The sequence below is a fragment of the Schistocerca nitens genome, chromosome 1 (genome assembly GCF_023898315.1).
Source record: "Schistocerca nitens isolate TAMUIC-IGC-003100 chromosome 1, iqSchNite1.1, whole genome shotgun sequence".
In the NCBI taxonomy this organism is placed as follows: domain Eukaryota; kingdom Metazoa; phylum Arthropoda; class Insecta; order Orthoptera; family Acrididae; genus Schistocerca; species Schistocerca nitens.
Genome location: NC_064614.1, coordinates 824,921,337 through 824,942,742, shown reverse-complemented (window position 1 = coordinate 824,942,742; position 21,406 = coordinate 824,921,337). Strand labels below are relative to the sequence as shown.

The 21,406-nt window shown below is 39.9% G+C and overlaps 1 protein-coding gene across 2 annotated transcripts in view; it reads left to right on the top strand.

Annotated features, from left to right (window-relative positions):
- LOC126262705 (serine/threonine-protein kinase par-1-like) overlaps positions 1-21,406 on the top strand; it is a 413,823-nt gene that overhangs the window by 237,819 nt on the left and 154,598 nt on the right. For both annotated transcript variants that reach the window (XM_049959489.1, XM_049959496.1), the window contains exons 6-7: positions 11,220-11,371; positions 11,470-11,535. In XM_049959489.1, coding sequence (XP_049815446.1) covers positions 11,220-11,371; positions 11,470-11,535 — 218 coding nt within the window. The remainder of the gene's footprint in view (positions 1-11,219; positions 11,372-11,469; positions 11,536-21,406) is intronic.

Genomic DNA, 21,406 nt, shown 5'->3' with positions numbered 1-21,406 from the left:
TGTTTTTACAACTCTGTGTTCTTCAATTTTAAGTACGTATCACAGTCCTGTTGTTGTTTATACAGATGAATCCCAACAAGGGAATATACTCAGTTATTCATCTGTTTTCCCTGATATAGTTTTCCAAGTGCACATTCCTGAACAGTTTACAAATTGTTTTGCGGAGTAATATGGCATTATGGTGGCCATAGAGTGGATTCAGAAGCATCACTAGTACGAAATTTCTCTGACTAGCTCAGTATGCTACAAATGGTCCACCAAATGTACTCATTAAATTTGTAATGCCAGCTCACCCATGAGACCTTACAGCAGCTCTGACACTGAGTCAAGGAGCTGGTCTTTTGTTGGGTACTGGACGCATCGCGATACAGGGAAGCTACATAGCTGACAAAGCAGCCAAAGAAGCATGTTGGGATGGTGTTGAATACCGTATTTACTCGAATGTAAACCGCACTCGAATCTAAGCCGCACCTGAAAAATGAGACTCGAAATCAAGGAAAAAAATATTTCCCGAATCTAAGCAGCACCTGAAATTTGAGACTCGAAATTCAAGGGCAGAATCAAAGTTGGTCCATTGTAATATGAGACACAATTTAGGTCGAATGAATGACGATACAGCTACAGTAGTGTGGTTCGAGTCGTAAGTTTAGCAGTTACGCTTTACCAGGTAGCCATTGCTATGCGTCAGGCGCTCCGTCCATATTGATACGGGTACCGGTACCCTTCCTTTTTCACGTGCTTCATCTGGATTGAATTGATTGCTTATTTTTCTTTGATCTGTTAACTGCCGTTCTCTTTGTTATAGGTGTTTACGTCACTCTAAGCTGAAAACGCATTGTACTGTGTCATTCATTGTTTGCCGCATTCTGATAATGAGTGTTTACGGCCTGTCACCGCTCGCGGCATGGCTTACTTTTGTGCGTGCTACAGTCGCTTTTTTTTTAAAAAAAGGGAGAGGATCAACAAGAACCAGATAATAGACTGCGTATGGTAGATGATGTTCTGAACGAGAGTTTAGCGAAAATTTTTCTCCGTTAGAAAATCTTTGCACACGCCTCTTTAGTACATAACATTCTGCACAGAAATTAGAGTCATCTAGTCAATTGCCGTGCTTTATTTCTGACTGTATCACTATTAGGCATAAGAGTAATACGAATATGAACATGACATGATACGTATATTCTTCCGCGTTTGCTGTTGTCTCACTCTAGTTTCGTAGTTTATTAGGCAGACAGGATTGAAATGAGATAGCAGCAAACACGAAAGAATACATGGCAAAATGTTTATATTCGTATTACTGTTATTGTGAAGAGAGTACTGCATGTGATTCACAATTCATAAAAGTTCCTATTAGCAACCATCTCTTCTCACAGGTAGGAAAAAATTCAGAACATAGAGTTGGCCATATTGACGAACATCCCAAACAGTCTTGCCAGTCGGATTTTTGTAGTACATTGAAATTCTGCTACTTTCGAAGATGAACAATACGGAATTTGTATTTACTTTGTTGGATAATGTATGAAAATGCAGTGGTCGAAACTCGGGGTGGAGAAAAAAAGCTCATTTTCCACCTTTTTTTAAAAAAATTTATTTACTGGCGTAGAGGTTTGGCGCCAGTATTTATCTTTGTGACTGCAAAGCATGCCTGTGTAGTTCTACATATATTCGACGGCAGAAGTTAGTTGTGGCGGCACCTACTAACATTTTTCAGAACTTCCTCTTACGTTGCACTCGATTCTAAGCCGCAGGCGGTTTTTTGGATTTCAAAAATCGGAAAAAAGTGCGGCTTAGATTCGAGTAAATACAGTATCAATGTGCCATCCCCTTGTATACTGTCCTCTTGTTATCTGACAGAAGAATTATGCATCAGTGGGAGACTGAATGGTTGGAGTTGGTGGATGAGAAACTGCAGTCACTTAAATAGACCACATAGGCATGGTGGACTTCATGCCATCCACATGTTACAAAGAGGTGCTGTTTACCAGATTGTGCATAGATACTGTTCTTTAAAACATGGGTCCTTGCTCTGCCAGGAGAGTCCAACATGGTGGGAAGTTTGTGGCATGCCACTTTCAGTTCAGCGTATTTGGCAATGTGAGTTTTATATGCTGATATCGGAGCAGTCTTTGGTTTGGCTGGAGATATTCCCACCACCCTCAGTCCTCAGTTTGGCTGGAGATCTGCCCACCACCGTCACCATCCACACTGACACTGACATCAGTGTCTCACAGATTTTGAAATTTTGTGAACTGTCTGGCCTCATGTTTAAAGTGTTGTGGAGGAGAGGTGGAATTTTAATTTTAATGCATTATAAACAACTCTGCCTGTGGAGATTTTATTTCGTACTTTCTAAGATTCCACCCAGTTAGTTTCACTGGCAGTGGACTGTTTATAAAAGTAAAGGTTCTGCATTTCCTACTTTGATGATAGGCAGTGACGACAATCTCACTATGTAGCTTAGTTGCTCTACACACTCGTATATAATCTTATGTCAACTCCTTTTAAGATAGTAGTCAATCGTTTGCTTTCTTTAGATTACATTAACTGACCATACTTCTGAATTTTGTTACTGTAAAATACACAAAATAGTTTACATATATTGTCACTCTTTCGTTTACACAAAAAAGTAACAATGTTTTGCCAGCAATGGACTTGTTGTTTCTCATTGTAGTATGTAGTATTATTCAGTGAGCTATGAATAATTATATTTGACTCTGTAGATGCACACCATATAATCATTTTCTTATGAAACATTAATGAAGCTCAGATCAAGCCTAGTGTTGCTCTTTTAGTTTGTTTCTAAATGATGTTAACTTCCACAACCACCTGTTGTTGTTGTTGTTGTTGTTGTCTTCAGTCCTGAGACTGGTTTGATGCAGCTCTCCATGCTACTCTATCCTGTGCAAGCTTCTTCATCTCCCAGTACTTGCTGCAACCTACATCCTTCTGAATCTGCTTAGTGTATTCATCTCTTGGTCTCCCTCTACGATTTTTACCCTCCACGCTGCCCTCCAATGATAAATTTGTGATCCCTTGATGCCTCAGAACATGTCCTACCAACCGGTCCCTTCTTCTTGTCAAGTTGTGCCACAAGCTCCTCTTCTCCCCAATTCTATTCAATACCTCCTCATTAGCTATGTGATCTACCCATCTAATCTTCAGCATTCTTCTGTAGCACCACATTTTGAAAGCTTCTATTCTCTTCTTGTCTAAAATATTTATTGTCCACGTTTCACTTCCATACATGGCTACACTCCATACAAATACTTTCAGAAACGACTTCCTGACACTTAAATATATACTCGATGTTAACAAATTTCTCTTCTTCAGAAACGCTTTCCTTGCCATTGCCAGTCTACATTTTATATCCTCTGCTTCGACCATCATCAGTTATTTTGCTCCCCAAATAGCAAAACTCCTTTACTACTTTAAGTATCTCATTTCCTAATCTAATTCCCTCAGCATCACCCGACTTAATTCGACTACATTCCATTATCCTCAGTTTGCTTTTGTTGATGTTCATCTTATATCCTCCTTTCAAGACACTGTCCATTCCATTCAACTGCTCTTCCAAGTCCTTTGCTGTCTCTGACAGAATTACAATGTCATCGGCGAACCTCAAAGTTTTTATTTCTTCTCCATGGACATTAATACCTACTCCAAATTTTTCTTTTGTTTCCTTTATTGCTTGCTCAATATACAGATTGAATAACATCGGGGACAGGCTACAACCCTGTCTCACTCCCTTCCCAACCGCTGCTTCCCTTTCAAGCCCTTCAACTCTTATAACTGCCATCTGGTTTCTGTACAAATTGAAAATAGCCTTTCGCTCCCTGTTTTTTACCCCTGCCACCTTTAGAATTTGAAAGAGAGTATTCCAGTCAACATTGTCAAAAGCTTTCTCTAAGTCTACAAATGCTAGAAATGTAGGTTTGCCTTTCCTTAATCTATTTTCTAAGATAAGTCGTAGGGTCAGTATTGCCTCACGTGTTCCAACATTTCTGCGGAATCCAAACTGATCTTCGCCGAGGTCGGCTTCTACCAGTTGTTCCATTCGTCTGTAAAGAATTCGCGTTAGTATTTTGCAGCTGTGACTTATTAAACTGATAGTTCGGTAATTTTCACATCTGTCAACACCTGCTTTCTTTGGGATTGGAATTATTATATTCTTCTTGAAGTCTGAGGATATTTCGCCTGTCTCATACGTCTTGCTCACCAGATGGTAGAGTTTTGTCAGGACTGGCTCTCCCAAGGACGTCAGTAGTTCCAATGGAATGTTGTCTACTCCTGGGGCCTTGTTTCAACCACCTATACATTTAATTTTTGTACAGAGCAATTTACCAGAATTTTCTGTATATTTTATGACTTTGTTCATTCATCATTCAAGTTCAGAAAAAAAAAGAAACCTTGAACGACTGTAGATAGGATGTCCATATTCACAAGACATGTACATTAGTATGTTCTGCAAAAATGATTAGCATTTGTACCATGTCGGCCTGTGAGTTCAAGGTCAACATCAATATCCACACCTGCGGGTAAAATGTGGCTGTGGCTCTTGTTTTCCCTATAAACTGAAGGTAATAGATCAGTGTGACTTGAGCAGACGTGCAGTATGCCTCGCAGATGTATGCAAGGACCGTACTGTCAAGTCAGTGAGTTTGAACGAGGGTGCATTATTGGCATGAGAGAATGTGATGTATCCATCCAAGAAATTGCTGGTCATGTGAGATGAAGCGTTTTGGCAGTGCAACGGGTGTGTGCAGAACGGTTTATGGAAAGCCGCAGAACACGCTGAGAGGGATCAGGTCGCAGCCCCAGACCACCCCCTGAGAAGATCTACAACTCCTCTGATTGGCATTGCAGGACAGATCTGCATCTTCCACGACTCTGGCACAACAGTGGAACACATCATACACTATCAGGGGTGACAGTCTGTCACTGTTTATTATGTTGTGGGTTACGTGTGCTTCGTCCACTTCTCTGCCAACCTTTGACAAATATGCAGAAATATGCTAGGCAGCAGTGGTGTATGGAACTATGTCACTGACCACAGGAATGATGGTAGATAGTGTTTTCAGACAATTCCAAGTTCTGTTTGTTTGAAAATGATGGCCGCATTTTGGTTTGCCACAGTCAGGGGGAGCGGCATCACAGTGACTGCAATCGCACAAGGCACACAGTGTCAACTCAACACCTTATGGTGTGGGGTGCTATTGGGTACAGCCACAAATCACAGTTGGTTTATGTCGAGGGAATTGTGATCAGTGTGACCTACCTGAATGAATCCTGTGACGTGTAGTCATACCATTTTTACACACAGGGTGTATACGACCTGGGACAACCGGGAGATCCGGGAAAAACCCGGGAATTTTTTCATCCGGGGGAAAACTGGGAAAAACCCGGGAATTTTTTGTTGTTTTAGTTTTCCATTAAATTTTTGCAATTATGACTGGTAAGAATTGATAGTCTAACAAAGGATATTACTGTATCCTGCTACTGCAGAATAATACTGCAACAATAGAACGAGAATAAATATGAAAATAAAACATAAATTGCATATGAAATTTGCGATATACAACAACAAATCACAGTGCTCATACAAGCTGTTTGCCAACAGCAAAATGTGTCAAAGGCTTTAGGAAGACTAAGCAATGCTTCATAACAACAAATTGCCTCCGATGAGCATGACGTCACAATGTTTACATTAGATTTGTTTCAGCAGTTACGAGCGGGCTCATGCGCATGCGCAGTTGAGTGGCGTATGAGTTGTACCTTCTCCCCCTTCTGGCTACAGGAATTTGGCTGTTGGCTGTGTAAGCAATCGCAGCAAGCAGCTAGATGCAACCTGGAAAATTTTTACTGCCGCGCCCAAGCTGCTAGATTCACGCATGCGCAGCAGGCGCAGATCTGTGGGGGTGGGGGGCAAACCGAGGTATCTGACCTGGGTGACAATTGCGGGGCGGGGGTCACCAAATTCATATTCTTAAGGAGAAAAAAAAAACCTTGTTTCACAAAGCGCTTAGCATCCAGTGCACGTTGGCACTATCTTAGTATTGCCCCGGTTCGGAAATATCGTAGATCCGGGGCTGTGCGCAGAGCAGTCTGAGTTACAATGGGAAAGTGTGTAGTCTCCACGTGACCCGTGTTTACATATAGTGATTTTGAGGTTTCCTCTTTGTTTACTGCTCTTACGTCAAATGAAAACAAAACGGATTTCTGTGGCCAGGTGCTATCAAGTGAATTAAAATACATTCACATAATTATGGAAGGTTAATATATGTTATTAGTTTCAGATTTTATTTTGTTTCCACTTTTCTGACAGTCATGCATTAATCGCCTTGTAGAACAAGGCAGTCAATGTGTTTGAAACGAAGTGTTTAGTTCCATACTATCGGCTAATTTCAACTGCTCGCTGCTTTTCTAGTGCACATTTTCATCTCGTAGCACATATGGCATTATGCCATAATAAAGAATAAAAAATGAGTTAATACAGTACTGGTACTCCAAGAAAATTTACATCCCAAAACCCACACTGAAAGCTTAAGATCAGGTTGAGGCCTACTTCTTTGGGAATCTGGATCTACGAATGTGCTCTTTAAGTATGCACTTTGTATGTGCCATTTTAGTATGGTTCACGAAATTCCGATGCTCTTGGAAGAACCTCTGATGTCTTGTTTCTTTTATGACATAATGTAAGATCTTTTAATGTTTTACACGTACGAACATAAGGGCTTCCTGCGTCATAGCAGCTGCCAAAGTCCGGTGGCGCCTGTTATCTGGCGCTCTCTGACAACTACTGAAACGAACCTATTTCTAACTGGTCGCGGGAAAATATTGGGAATGGTGATTTGAAAAGCGTTACTTTCAAAGTAAATTTCCTTTGACACAAGTTGAACTATGTGCGAGAGTGTATGATGAATTTCTTAAATCACAGAGCGTTTGATGACGAGCCATTTAGAAGTATTTCGAGCCCAGAAGATGAGACATTCATGTCGTTTTTATGAGCAAATTGATGTAGTGCCACGGGAAGCTCTCTCTCCTCTGCAGTAGCTAATTTATTTGTAGAAACCTTTGAGGACAAGTCAGTGGACTTGGCTAAAAATTTTCCTGGCACATTTGTGTGATCTATCTTAAAGTGTAACACGCGCAAAAAATATCAACATTATATGTGAAAGCTTAGCTTCTCTTTCAGCTTATTAACCTTAGAGACCAAAATTATATGTGAAAGCTTTGCTTTTCTTGTAGCAACACTATGTATGTTAATTTAAAACATTAACCTTTCCTGTTTGTGTATCCGCGCTATTTTTGATGTTGCTATTAGCTGACTACATATGTGTCCTGGGATCTGAATATCCACTGTCATTGGCTGGTAAGATCATGTGACATGAGCTATGACTGGCTTACAAAAGCGCATTGCAATCTCGATTACAATGGTTTGGGAAGTAACATGCGGTATTTGATGGAATTCTAATTTATAAGTGTCAGGAAGTCGTTTATGAAAGTATTTGTATGGAGTGTAGCCATGTATGGAAGTGAAACATGGATGATAAATAGTTTGGACAAGAAGAGAATAGAAGCTTTCGAAATGTGGTGCTACAGAAGAATGCGGAAGATTAGATGGGTAGATCACATAACTAATGCGGAGGTATTGAATAGAATTGGGGAGAAGAGGAGTGTGTGGCACAACTTGACTAGAAGAAGGGATCGGTTTGTAGGACATGCTCTGAGGCATCAAGGGATCACCAGTTTAGTATTGGAGGGCAGCGTGGAGGTTAAAAATCGTAGAGGGAGACCAAGAAATGAATACACTAAGCAGATTCAGAAGGATGTAGGCTGCAGTACATACTGGGAGATGAAGCAGCTTGCACAGGATAGAGTAGCATGGAGAGCTGCATCAAACCAGTCTCAGGACTGAAGACCACAACAACAGCAACTTTCATAATATGAAAATATGCAGCGTACATGTTGCTGCACATCAAAAGGGGTTTTCTTCCCTGAGTTTCGTTTTCTAAAGTGTCCAGAAATTACACGCCCGTATATAAAAACATAACCATTCATAAGGAATGATAAGTTTTAATAACGTGGAAAAAGTGTGTTTTCATCTGGGAGAAAGTGTATTTTTATCCGGGAAATCCGGGAAAAATCTGGGAATTTTTTTTTCCTTGTCCACGTATACACCCTGTACACATCATCTCAGATACCATTTTTCAGCAAGACAATGCACGAGCACATGTTGCTGCAGAAACAAGAGCGTTGTTGTTATCACAGGATATCAGCCTTTTGCCCTGGGCTGCCTAATCAGCAGACTTGTCGCCAATCAAAAACGTGTGGATATGGTGAAACGATGGGTGATGCACTGTGACCCAAAGCCAACCCCCACAGATGAACTTTGGAACCAGGTGAAAGCAGCACCGATGGCTATACCATAGGATGCCATTCGTGCCTTACATGTGTTGATGCCGTCACAAGTGAGAGAAGTTATCAGGGCCCATGGTGGACCCTGTGCATAGTAGGCAACAGGACACTTGCTGAACCGAGGTGACTGAAATGCAAAATCATTTCTGCAGAACATACTGACGCATATGTCCTATGAATATGAACATTCCCTCTAGCCATTCCAGGTGTTCCGGTTTTTTAACATGATTGTAATATGCATTTTATCATTTACCATGCGAAGGAGTACTATGTCATAAAACTTTGCTGGGCATGTTTGTTATTTGACACCATAAGCCAAAGTTGCATGAAAGATTGTAAAGCCACAACTATAATTTTTGCACAGCTTGTCGTAAGAGACAGATAAAGTTGCCCTATATGAAAATCAATAAAACAACACATATAATAAACAGTTTTGTTTATTTTCTTTGCTTTTATCTTTTATCATAAAAATAGTCATTACTAGAAAAAATGAGATGATTTCTTTGCCATATTTCTTATTGCTTATTGCTACAGGAGTGCTGTTTGTCTATATTTGGTCTAGCCCCATCTTTTATATAAATTCCCTCTTCAGAGATTGCTTTCTAAACCTGATTGATTTTATTCTTGTTTGTCTGATCACACCTTAAAAATTTGTCTCAATATCACTTACAAAAGAAAGGGGAAATGATCAACTGTAATTACATTTCAAAGCTGTGTGCTATTCCGTCAAAAACTGTTTCTTCTGCTTTGAATATGTTAATCTCCTGCTCCAAGAGCCTACAGACTTGAATCATGACTACATCCATCATGTTCATAACAACTTACTCCTCCAAAGCATGAACTAAATTTGTTTCAATTTAATACAGTGTTAGTGACAAATACAACTAGCAGTTTCGTGCAGGACCAAAGTGCTTCTCCAGAGAATTGTTTTCTTTAGACCCCAAGACTTGTACCATTCTGTCAGACATTTCAAGCAATGGTGTGTAGATGGTCTAGACATTGCAACCTTCAGTGAAATACATATAGCAGTTGTACGACATTTATTAAACTTTGGAAAAATGTATTTGTGGAACTCAAATAATATTGCTGTAATAAAACATGGGATGAATGAATGTTGCTATTCTTAATAAGTATGTTTTGAGCTGTGCCTGGCTGGTGATACCTTACAACATTCAGAGTAAGGTTTGGTTTTTTTGAACAATGCAGTTTCCCACTTTTAATCAGTATTAATCAGTGCATATACTATAAATGCAAATACTGTTTCATGGTTGGCTGTGCCATTAGGGGGCGGGGGTTTGAGCCACCTAAATTGAAACTGCTTTCTTTTGAATCACAAGTTGTTTTACATATACAGGTGAAAAATAAATAGAGAGGGAGAGAATAGGTGTATGTGTTTTGTTTTGTTTTTTGTTGCTAGTGGTGATTTGTGAAGGTGGCATGATCTCCCCATTTAATCAGTAAGTCACCATCACTGGCGTCACATGCCCTCATTCCATGACACACTGTGATGAAATTTGGATTTTAATGTGAGACATTGAAGCTAATTGTGATGTTCAGGAAATTTGTCCCTCCACCTCTCTTTGCACAGTCAGCTAAATATAGGTGGTGAAAATTTCTTCCACCACCAAAATTTGAACTGGCAGCTCTTCACAATCATCCATTAGTGGCCTCATCAATGAAGCTGAGTTAGATATAAAATCTGTTAAAAGTTTTCATGTATTAATATTGATTTATAATAATTAATGTCGTATGAACTTTCAGTTGCTCCTATGAACTGTGAATCTTTTTTTGATTTAACCATAAAGTTGTATGCAATCTGTGATCATATTTTATTTATGGAAGAGGAACGTATCGAAGTAGGTGGGAAAGGATTTGCAGCTTGATTCTTTATGTTACAATTAATGGATAATTAAGACAAAAAACTACTTTTTTTTAACAGTTCTGGTTAAGACTTTTACTTAAAGTTATCACATTAAAGATGATGAATTCTCACTCTTTTAGTGATTCTTCCTATTTCTTTCTCCTTGAAAATTTATTGTTACTGTTAACATACTTGATTGTCAGTGAGTGAGATTATCTGTTTTATAGATACCTCGATTTTTAAGAATTTGTCAAGTTACTCAGAATTCTCTAGGGTCTTGTTTATTTTTATGGTACAAATGTGCAACATAATGATGTCATAATAATCTCAACTTTATTTCTTGTCAAGGAATTAATATGACATACTTGAGAAGTGACTGAAAGGATGGGAAGGTGAAGAAACAGCAGTTAGTGTTACTTATGGGATTCCTTACTGCATCAGTCAGTCATTGTGTTAATTATTGTGAAGCCGGAAAATTAAGAAACTCAATACCATATGCTGTAATTAGTACCAATGTAGATTTCAGTTGCTATCAAGCCGACAGTTAGAAACATGATTATTACCAATCAAAATATGGAGCTGTTTCATTGAAGACAGGAATGTTATGTAATCTTTCATTCATGATCATTGCCAATTCCTCAGCAATTCATTCAGAAAAAAAAACTTATCACATGGTTTGTTTATAAGCAGGGGAGAGAAGTAACACATTCCCACATAACTACAAATTTCTGCACCATTCAAATATGTCATCCACCAGAAACAGAACCAAAAAATTATTTAATATGAAGCATGGATGAGTATTAATGTTATATTTTTGCACATGCGCTTATTTGTTTACCCATATTTATAATATGCAGCAGGACACTATTTTCTGTACTATGAAAGAAATAATGCCTTGTGTTTTAAGGTCCATTAATATTTGCCTTTTTTTCTTTATTTACAGTATTTGAAAATCGCGAAAAGATGGTACTTGTTATGGAATATGCTGCTGGAGGAGAATTGTATGACTACTTGAGTGAAAGGAAAGTACTTTCCGAAGATGAAGCTCGACGAATATTTAGACAAATATCAACAGCAGTTTATTACTGTCACAAGGTCTGCTTCTTCAAAAAATATTCAGTATTGTTATGTTTCAAACTTGTGTTGCCTCATAAACAGCAACCAGTAACATTTTTTTTCTCTGACATCCACAGCACAAAATCTGTCACAGGGATTTGAAGCTGGAAAATATTCTTCTGGACGAACATGGAAGTGCAAAGGTAATGTTGTACCTAGGATATTAGTTCCATCGTCTGCCAAGTGAAATTCTGTATCATCCACATTGTATTACCCCCATCTTCATTTACTGTTGAATGCTGAAGTACTGATGCTAGTCTCCATCCTTGTTTGTGGCAAACAGTCTCTTGTGAGCCTTTCGAGCTGTTTCAGGAGCTTAAATGTTAAGTGTAGGGGTTTATAATAATAACAGTAATAATAATAATAATAATAATAATTTATATAAGTAAAAATGTAAATGTTCGTTTGAACAAAATTGTAAATATCTTAAAGTTTTCACCAGTAGCAATGAAATTTTGCCACTATGTTGCATTCAAACACTTGCCTGTTTTTATGTAGCTAATGGAGCACCATATGGTAAATAAAATTTAATACATGTATTATACACCGAGGTGATAAAAGTCCTAATATTGAGTTGGACATCCTTTTAACCACCGTAGTGCGGCAACTCGTGGAGAGGACTCACCAAATCATTGGAAGTTCCCTGCAGAAATATTGGGCTATGCTGGCTGTATAGCCATCCATAAATGCAAAAGTGTTGCTGTTGAAGGATTTTGTGCACAAACTGACATCTGGATTAGCTCCCTTAAATGTTCAATGGATTTCAAGTTGAGTGATCCAGGCGGTCAAACCACTTGTTTGAATTGTCCAGAATGTTCTTCAAAATACTCGTGAAAAATTGAGGCCTGGCGACATTGTGCATTGTCATCCATAAAAATTCCATCGTTGCTAGGGAATATGAAGTCGATGAATGGTTCAAAATGGTCTCCAAGTAGCTGTATGTAACCATTTCCAGTCAGTGATTGATTCAGTTGGACCAAGGGCCCAGTCCATTCCACGTAAACACAGTCCACACCGCCATGAAGCCACCACCAGCTTGCACATTGTCTTGTTGAAAATTTGGGTCCATGGCTTCATGGGGTCTATGCCACACTCAAACCCTACCGTCACCTCTTACCAACTGAAATCAGGACTCATCTCCACAGGCCTCTGGTTTCCAGTCATCTAGGATCCAACTGATATGGCCATGATCCCAGGAGAGGTGCAGTAGGTGATGTCATGCTGTTAGCAAAGGCACTGTTGTCGGACATCTGCTGCCATAGCCCATTAATGCCAGGTTTTACTGCACTGTCCTAATGGATAGGTTTGTCGTACAATCCACATTGATTTCTGCAGTTGTTTCAAACATTGTTGCTTGTCTGTTAGCACTGACAACTCTACAAAAACGACGCTGCTCTCGGTTGTTAAGTGAAGGCTGCCAGCCACTGTGGTTCCCGTGATGACAGGTAATGCTTGAAATTTGGTATTCTCAGCACACTCTTGACCCAGTGAATCTTGGAATATTGAATTTGATAATGAATTCTGTATTTTGTATTCAGAGTTTGTTAATTCCCGTCATGTGGCTATAATCACATGGGAAGCCTTTTCACATGAATCAGCTGAGTACAAATGATAGCTCTGCCAATGTGCTACTCCTTTTATACCTTGGGTACGCAATGCTACCATCACCTGTATATGTGCATATCACTGTCTCATGGCTTTTGTTACCTCATTGTATATATTTGTGTTTGCATGGTGCTTCATAATGTATGCAAAAACACTACATATTCAAATGCAATGTAGTGTCAATGTTTCATAGGAATTGGTGAAGAACTTTCAGAGGTTTAAGACATTGAACAAACAAATACAAGATTTTTGCTAACAATGTAGTCCCTTTATATATATTATATATATACACGTTTAATTACCATATGGTGCTCCACTGGGTGTACAGAAACATGTGTGTATTCAAATGCAATGTTGTGTAAAAGTTTTGAAGGAGTCATTAAAAAACTTTGGAGATTTAAGTGGTGTTTTTTGTTTGGTGGTGGGGTGGGGGGGGGTGGGGGGGTCACCATCACATATATAGAAATAAACATGTAAATGTGTGTTTGTTGAAAATATTAAATCTACAAAAGTTCTTTACTGATTACTTCGAAGTTTGTACACAGTGTTGCATTAGAATATGAGCGCATTTTTATATACGTTCTGGGATGCCTTAATGATAGATAAAGGGAAACATTTTTACCAAAGATCTTGAAAAGGTCTTCACCAATTTACTCCAAATTCTTATTCAATACTCTAACGATGGTTTTCACAGAAGACAGGAAAGTTGTATTTCTGGCATTTGGGCTTATGATTAGAATACTCCTACACAATCTGAATTTGCAATAACAATAAACAAGTCTGAAGGTTGGAGAGCGGAGAGAAGAAGAGAGGGATAAAGGGGTGGGAGGAAATTGACAGAGGGAAAGGAGGGGATGGACAGAGAGATGGGGCAGAAGGTGATAAAGACGTATATGCAGTTCCCGTACGTATTAGAAAGTGTGCATTCTCTTATATTGCTTTTCCATTCAACCAGATTGAGCTGTATCAACATATTTCAGGGTATAGCTAGTAATATAATAAATAGCCATTTAATATCTTACCTTAAGTCCGTTATTAATCCTTGACAGCATTCATGTGTAATGGGCCCCCTGCAGCCTAGCTCACACATTTACTTCTATTTTTATGTGGCTGTGCCATTGTGTATGTCTTAAATTCCTCTTTGCCCTGTGAAAATGGAGAAAAGTTGCATTTTAATACTAATGAGCTCATCAACAGGAGTTTGGCTGAGGACGTGCTGGAGGGGTGTGGAGCTGTATTAACATTCGAACTTTGTTTCACATTCTGTAATTTTTTTGTGTGTGTGTGTGGGGGGGGGGGGCAGTGAGCAGATGCTATGCTGCTGTTGTTGACAAAGTGAAGCAGAAAATCAGGGTAAAGGAAATAAATTCTTCTGATAGAATAATTCATTGTTATTCTCTATAAACGCAACCAAATAGCTTCAGAGTGCAGAACAATTTTAATACATTTTGGTCACAATGAATAGGAGAATTGCTCATTCTGAAAAAAATACTTGAAAATGGCCATGCAGGGAAAATTGGTTGGATGTGTTTCTAAAGAACAGATTTATAAGCCATAGTGGTTTCCTGCTTGTAGATATAAATAATTTTTTCTGGAACATAAGCAAACTGTATGCTGCTCTAGTATTGAAACACGTAACTGCTGTTTGTGACTTTTGCAACTCTTCAGAAGGCTATTGAGATCACAGCAAAGCACATTTGAATGGACAATGAAAAACTGTAGTAAATGAGGTAAATGTTGAGATGTGCATAATTGACCTATGCACTTCATTAAATAAAAGGAAATTACTGTTTACTAGCAATACTACAAAAATCAATATAAATACATAAAACTGCAACCAGTCACATTTTGAAATACTTATTTATTCCATAAACAAGTTTTTGACCTTTTTCTTGCTCATCTTCAGATGGTGCACATGGAAGTTATACATGACTGTTTCATAGTGATGCTAGGTACTGACTCTGTGACAATAAGTTAGAAAAATACTTTAATGTATTGCTATGAGGAATGTTTATATGGCATGTGAGTGAATAGGCAGCTTTGTAATTAGTATCCAGCTAGCAGCTTTTACTGTGGTGACCAACTGGTTACAAATTGTTTTTACAAATTACTCACTTTTCATTGCATATGAATACATGTACTGATCGCTACAATACTTTGCCAGCATCCAGCATGTACTGTACACCTAGTATTTGTTATAAAGATTTTTTCGCAAAGATATAACATACTTTGTTCAGAGACATTGGTTCAAATGGCTCTGAGCACTATGGGACTTAACTGCTGAGGTCATCAGTCCTCTAGAACTTAGAACTAATTAAACCTAACTAACCTAAGGACAGCACACACATCCATGCCCGAAGCAGGGTTTGAACCTGCGACTGTAGTGGTCGCGCGGTTCCAGACTGGAGCGCCTAGAACCGCTCGGCCACTCCGGCCAGCGTTCCGAGACATTATTTTCTTCTTCTTTGCATACACATTAGAACCTCACTAGTCCATCCCATATAGGACCAGGAACATGGTTGGAATACAAAAACTGTTGGATTGTCAAAACACTTTTATTGACCTGTAACATCACTGTACAGTATCTTGTGACTTCCATTAGTGTTACTACCGAGTGCAACAGTTAATCTGTCTATACCAAGTTCTGTTCCTGTTACAGACTCTTTTTGGTGCAACAAGAGCTTTTATAGGGAACATTCATCAATGTTATACACTTAATCAGGGGTCAGATTAAGCTCTTTAACTAAGTTTACAAATTACAGAACAAATTCATTAGCAACTGTCTTGTCAGCAGGCAACTTCTTGCTGCAAAATAATATTTTAGTTGCCATGTCATTTTTTTTCTTCTACCAATGTAATCAGCCCTCACTTGCTGTGAACATTTCAGTTTCATTGTTTTAATCTAATTTTTCATATAAAATCAGTGCCTTTTCTTTCATGATTGAACCAAACAACAGACTTCCTTTTCTTCTCATCTGCTCAAACTACATCTGCAAAGCATTGTCTAAAATTTCACTTTCAGTCTTCTTAAAACTCTTATGTATTTTCAGTTGTTTCTCATCATCAGTTGCCATTGCATGACTATCAACAGTTTTCCTATTTTTTCTGCCGTCTTTAACAGTTGTTATGCCAGTCCCTACCTCACTTGCAATGTTTTCAAGAGACTCGTCTTTATCTAAAATTTCAACCATTTTCAGTTTCTCCACTAAAGACGGTGTCACATGTTTTCATTTAGTTGATGCCATGATTTAGTTTTACACAGTTTAATGAAAGACGAGCACTGTCTCTAATAAAAAATACATGCACAATGACATTTGGTTAATAAGTCAGAAACAACTTATTTCACATAACTGCGAGGGCTTTGTGGCCAGAGTCAATTGACATAAAAGTTTCCTGAGTATCATACCATGACATAAAGTAAAAGCTACCAACATTTCAGCCATAGTTACAGTGACCACCTTCGGGGTCTACTGATGATGTGATATGATACTCAGAAAATTTTTATGTCAATTTATTTCAAATTAAAACTGATGCTCATGCTCCACCAATCAGAAAAATAATACTCTGAAGGACAAAGAAGAAACACAGAAATTTTGGGATCTCCTGGATCAATTAATCAACATTACTCCATCAAACATAAAAATTCTCCTTGGCGTCTTCAGTGCTCCGTGCTCAACTGGGGCAAGAAAGAAGATACAGAGATATCATTGGAAAATGGCCCGTACATAAATGGACCAACAAAAATTGTCAAAGGTTAATTGAAACTTGTAGAAACCATAACCTGGTCTCAAAATCAACATGTTTTAAAAGGAAACCTCACAAATTAAAATCCTGGAAACACCCTGATTTCCGAAAGGGCAAATGGCAACTGGACCATGTATTTATGGGTAAATTTCACCATTGTGAAATCTACAATGTCAAAGTTTTAAGGGGTGAAGACTCAGGGTCTGAGTACTATGTTGTGAAGATCAAAATAAAATTAACACAAATGGTAAAGAAAAGATCTCAGAAAAAAACTAGAAGAAAATTCGACCCAACCATCTTAACAAAAAATGAGGAATACACTACGAAATCAGCTGAAGGGTCTATCAACTGTGATACGCTAGAAGAATCAACCACCAAATTAAAATTCATAGCAGAAGAGTTAGCTCCAATAAATCCCAGGAAGTAAACATGAGTGGTGGAATGAAGAATGTGACCAGGCATGAGAAACAAGGCACCAAGCTTGGATAAAGCATCAAGCCCAAAAGTCTGAAGAATCACATCTAGAACTAATCAAGCAAAGAAAGTCAACCCATAAAATCATCAGACAGACAAAATACCTTAGAAAAGATAGAAGACAACTTCCAGAACAAACAGTCAAGAGATTATTGCAAAACCTTTACGAGATAAAGATGGCGCATAGTAGTCAAGAAAATTCAGAGATCCTTGTGGAGACTTTCAGCAAACTTTTAAATGACCCACTGGAAACATTTCAAGTAGAGACTGAAGCACCTATTTTAACCACCCCAGACCTAACAGATCCTCCAACTATCAATGAAGTAGAGGTCACAATTCAGGAACTAAAAAATTACAAGGCGCTTGGTGAAGACCATGTATTTTGCAGAAATCTGGAGGAATGCTGGAAAACCTGCAGTCATAAATCTCCACCAACATCTAATTGAAGTGTGGATCACAGAGAAAATTCCATAGCACTGGACCTCAGGAATAATCCATCCATTATTTAAAAAAGGAGATAGAACCAATCCAGATAATTGCAGAGGAATAGCCCTTCTGGACTGCACATACAAAATTTTCTCCCACATTATTTACAATAGGATCAAAAACATTCTGGAACCACAACTTGGAGAAAATCAAGGAGGATTTCGACCATACAGAAGCTGCTCAGACCAAATTCTTAGCCTGACACTAATAATGGAGTATTACACTTCATTTTATAATTTCTGTTTCTCTATGTCTTTCACTTGTTTTCATTGGGATATTAAACATTTGATTAACCATTTATCTGAAGAATGCTTTTTTATATTGGTGTGGATGGCAGGAAAAGTTATGAATGGTAACACTGGTAGTTGTTGGCTTTTTGAAAATTTGAATACCATGCTATTAATTTTCCTTTGACAGTTTTAAATCAAGATAGTTAATGCCATCTGTTGCATCATGTTCTGCAATGAACTGGCTTTATGGTGTAATTTATTATGTTCTTCAGCTAGACTTTCTATCTCTTTCATTATTCCATTAAACAGAATAAGCATGTCATCAACATAGCGTTTGTAGTAAAGCAGCTTATCTTTCAGTTGGATTTGAGATCTGAAAAAGTTGGCTTCAGGATTGTTAATATAAATGTGTGCTAGCAAACCTGCAATACTACTTCCCATTGCCAGTCCAACATCCTGAATGTAAAACTTGATGTTGAACAGGAAGTAGTTGTATGACTGTATCGGTCCTAGAATCTCTGTGGGTTTGTAGATTTCAGTTATATCCATTGTTCCATTTTGAAGTATGTTATTTTTTATTGTATTGATTGTTTCTTTGGCAGTTTGTTTGTATGTAAGGTGACTGTGTCAGGAGATGCAAATTTATCTGTGGTTGGGATGGGGACATCTTTCATGGTACTGATGAGCCCATAACTGTTCTTGAAATGGATATTATTTTTCCCATACATATGCCTTACAGATAATGTCATTAAGTTCCCTGGTGATTTTATAGTTTAGAGTATGAGATGTATGAGACAATTCGGTTTGTGAATTTTATGTTGTGATCTTAATTTTGATGCTGGTGGGTTCATCACTGTTTTAACGTCAAGTTGAACACATATATTTCAAAGACGACACAATACATGTAAGTCACAGAGCAAGTAGACAAAGTAAGACATGTGTACACGGTAACAGTCAAATCAGCACTGAGTCCAAGTCTAGCAGCCGCTGGCTGGCTGGCCGCTTAGGTGGCACGGCTGTTGCATCGTTGGCAGACAGCGCCACATGTAGAGGACGTGCGTAACTGCGCGGCGGCACTTTGAAAGATCGCCGAGTCACAACACTTTTCCCCCTTTGAATTTTTTACACTGGTCTTGATGGAGGTGGCCTGTAGATTGCTAACGTCCATAGGTGTTGTTTGATTGGCCATAAAGTCTCGAGGAGGAGGCTTCCTGTACGGACGGAAGTGTCCCTGATGATAACGGGTCGAGATGACAGGAGACGTAGGGGTCGAATCCGCTGGGGACCCGTGCGCCAATATGCCCGTTGCGGCAAGTCCGGTTGTTATAACAGGAGACATGGGCGATGTATCGGCGTCCATAGGAGAAGGAGGCGAGTAGAGTTGCTCCGACAAATGATGGTCCTCCGGTTCCTGCATGGGCACGTCTTCTGGTGGCATCCGTTCTTGTGCTGCCACCAAGATGATGGTGAGAGGGCTGCGTTGTGAGTAATGGGAGATGCCAAGATCCCGAGCATCAGGTAGAGCCGAAGGTGGTGTAGCGGCATTCGGAACAGGCGTTGCCGGCACACGAGGCCGAAGCTGGTCCGAATGACCCACTGCAACACCCGTGTCCATCTGGATTTCATACAGGCGTCGGCCATGGTGTCATAAGATGCGGCCCGGACTCCAGTTTGGCCGCCTGCCATATCCCCGCACCGATACAAGATTGCCGACGGTGAACCGACAAAGCGAAGGCACCCACGGCCGTGAGGTGGAAGGCCACAGAAGATGAAGTAATGTGCGGGGCTGTCAGCCATGTAAGAGCTCAGCCGGGCTGTGGTCGTCCATGGGAGTGAAACGGTAAGAAGCCAGAAATTGGAGAAGCGCATCATCAGCAGCAGAAGAAGTCGGGAGTTCCCTCATCTGAGCCTTAAATGTGCGGACAGTCGTTCAGCCTCACCGTTTGGCTGTGGATGGAATGGAGGGGCTGTGACATGCATGACCCATGCATGACGCCACAACGGACACAAAAATCCGCCAATTCGGAAGAGGCAAATTGCGGACCATTATCAGTGAGAAGAGTAGAGGGAAGGCCTTCCAAAGAGAAAATGCGAGCTAGAGCATTTGTGGTTGCTGCGGTGGTAGGCGACGTGAAACGGACAATGAAAGGAAAGTTAGAGTAGGCGTCAATTACGAGTAGCCAATAAGTACCTAAAAAAGGTCCCACGAAGTCAGCATGAATATGCTCCCGGGGCTTCTCAGGCGAAGGCCACGGTGACAAAGATGACTTCGGGGCGGCGGCCTGTGACGCACAAGGACCGCAGGCAGCGACCATGTGTGCGATTTCAGAGTCGATGCTGGGCCAGTACACATGACGGCACACCAGAGATTTTTTGCGAGAGACACCCCAGTGCCCTTGGTGAAGGAGGTGCAAGACCGATGCACGCAAAGACACAGGTACCACAACACGTGGTGAAGCATTGTCGGTGGAAAGGAGGATAACACCATCCCTAGCCGTGCGGCGGTAGCGCAAAGCGTAGTTGTTCCGCAACGGGTCAGAAGTCTTAGTGGACGGACGATCTGGCCAACCCTTCTGAATACAGCATAAAACCTGGGAGAGGGTAGGATCAGAACCCGTAGCAGCCGCCAGCCGGTCCCCGGTGGTGGGGAACCTGTCCACAACCCGCTGCTCGGTAACATCCAGGTGGAAACACAAAAGTTCGTCCCTATCAAATGCCAGATCAGGACCCATGGGAAGGCAAGACAGTGCATCAGTATTCGCATGTTGAGACATTGGCCAGAAATGAATCTCATAATTGAAACGAGACAAGTAAAGAGCCCAACGCTGGAGGCAGTGTGCAGCCTTGTCGGGAAGTGACTTTGATGGATGAAACAAGGAAACAAGTGGTTTGTGGTCCGTAACAAAATGAAATTTGGATCCATACAGAAAAACACCAAACTTATGAAGAGCATAAATAATGGCCAAAGCTTCTTTTTCAATTTGAGAATATTTTCGTTGGGCATCCGTGAGCGTTTTGGAGGCATAAGCAATGGGTTGTTCAGAACTGTCAGAAAAACGGTGTGCAAGGACTGCACCAATCCTGTATTGAGAGCCGTTCGTGGCAAGAACGAGATGTTGGCCAGGTCGATAAGTAGCCAGCCACGGGGCCTGTTTCAGCATAGTCTTCAATTTCTGGAAACCTGCATCGCATGACGCGGACGGCACGTTTTTATGAAACAGGCAATGCAATGGCTGAGCCACCGAAGCCGCAGATAGTAAAAACCTGTGATAGTATGCTATTTTCCCCAAGAAGGCATGCAGTTCCTTAACAGATGTAGGGTGAGGAAGGGCATCGATCGCAGCGACAGTTTGCTGAAGTGGATGAATACCATCCCGAGAGAGTTGGAACCCCAAGTGCGTGATAGATGCCTGAAAAAATTGTGATTTCTGAAGATTACACTTAAGACCGGCAGTCTGTAAGACATGAAAAAGTG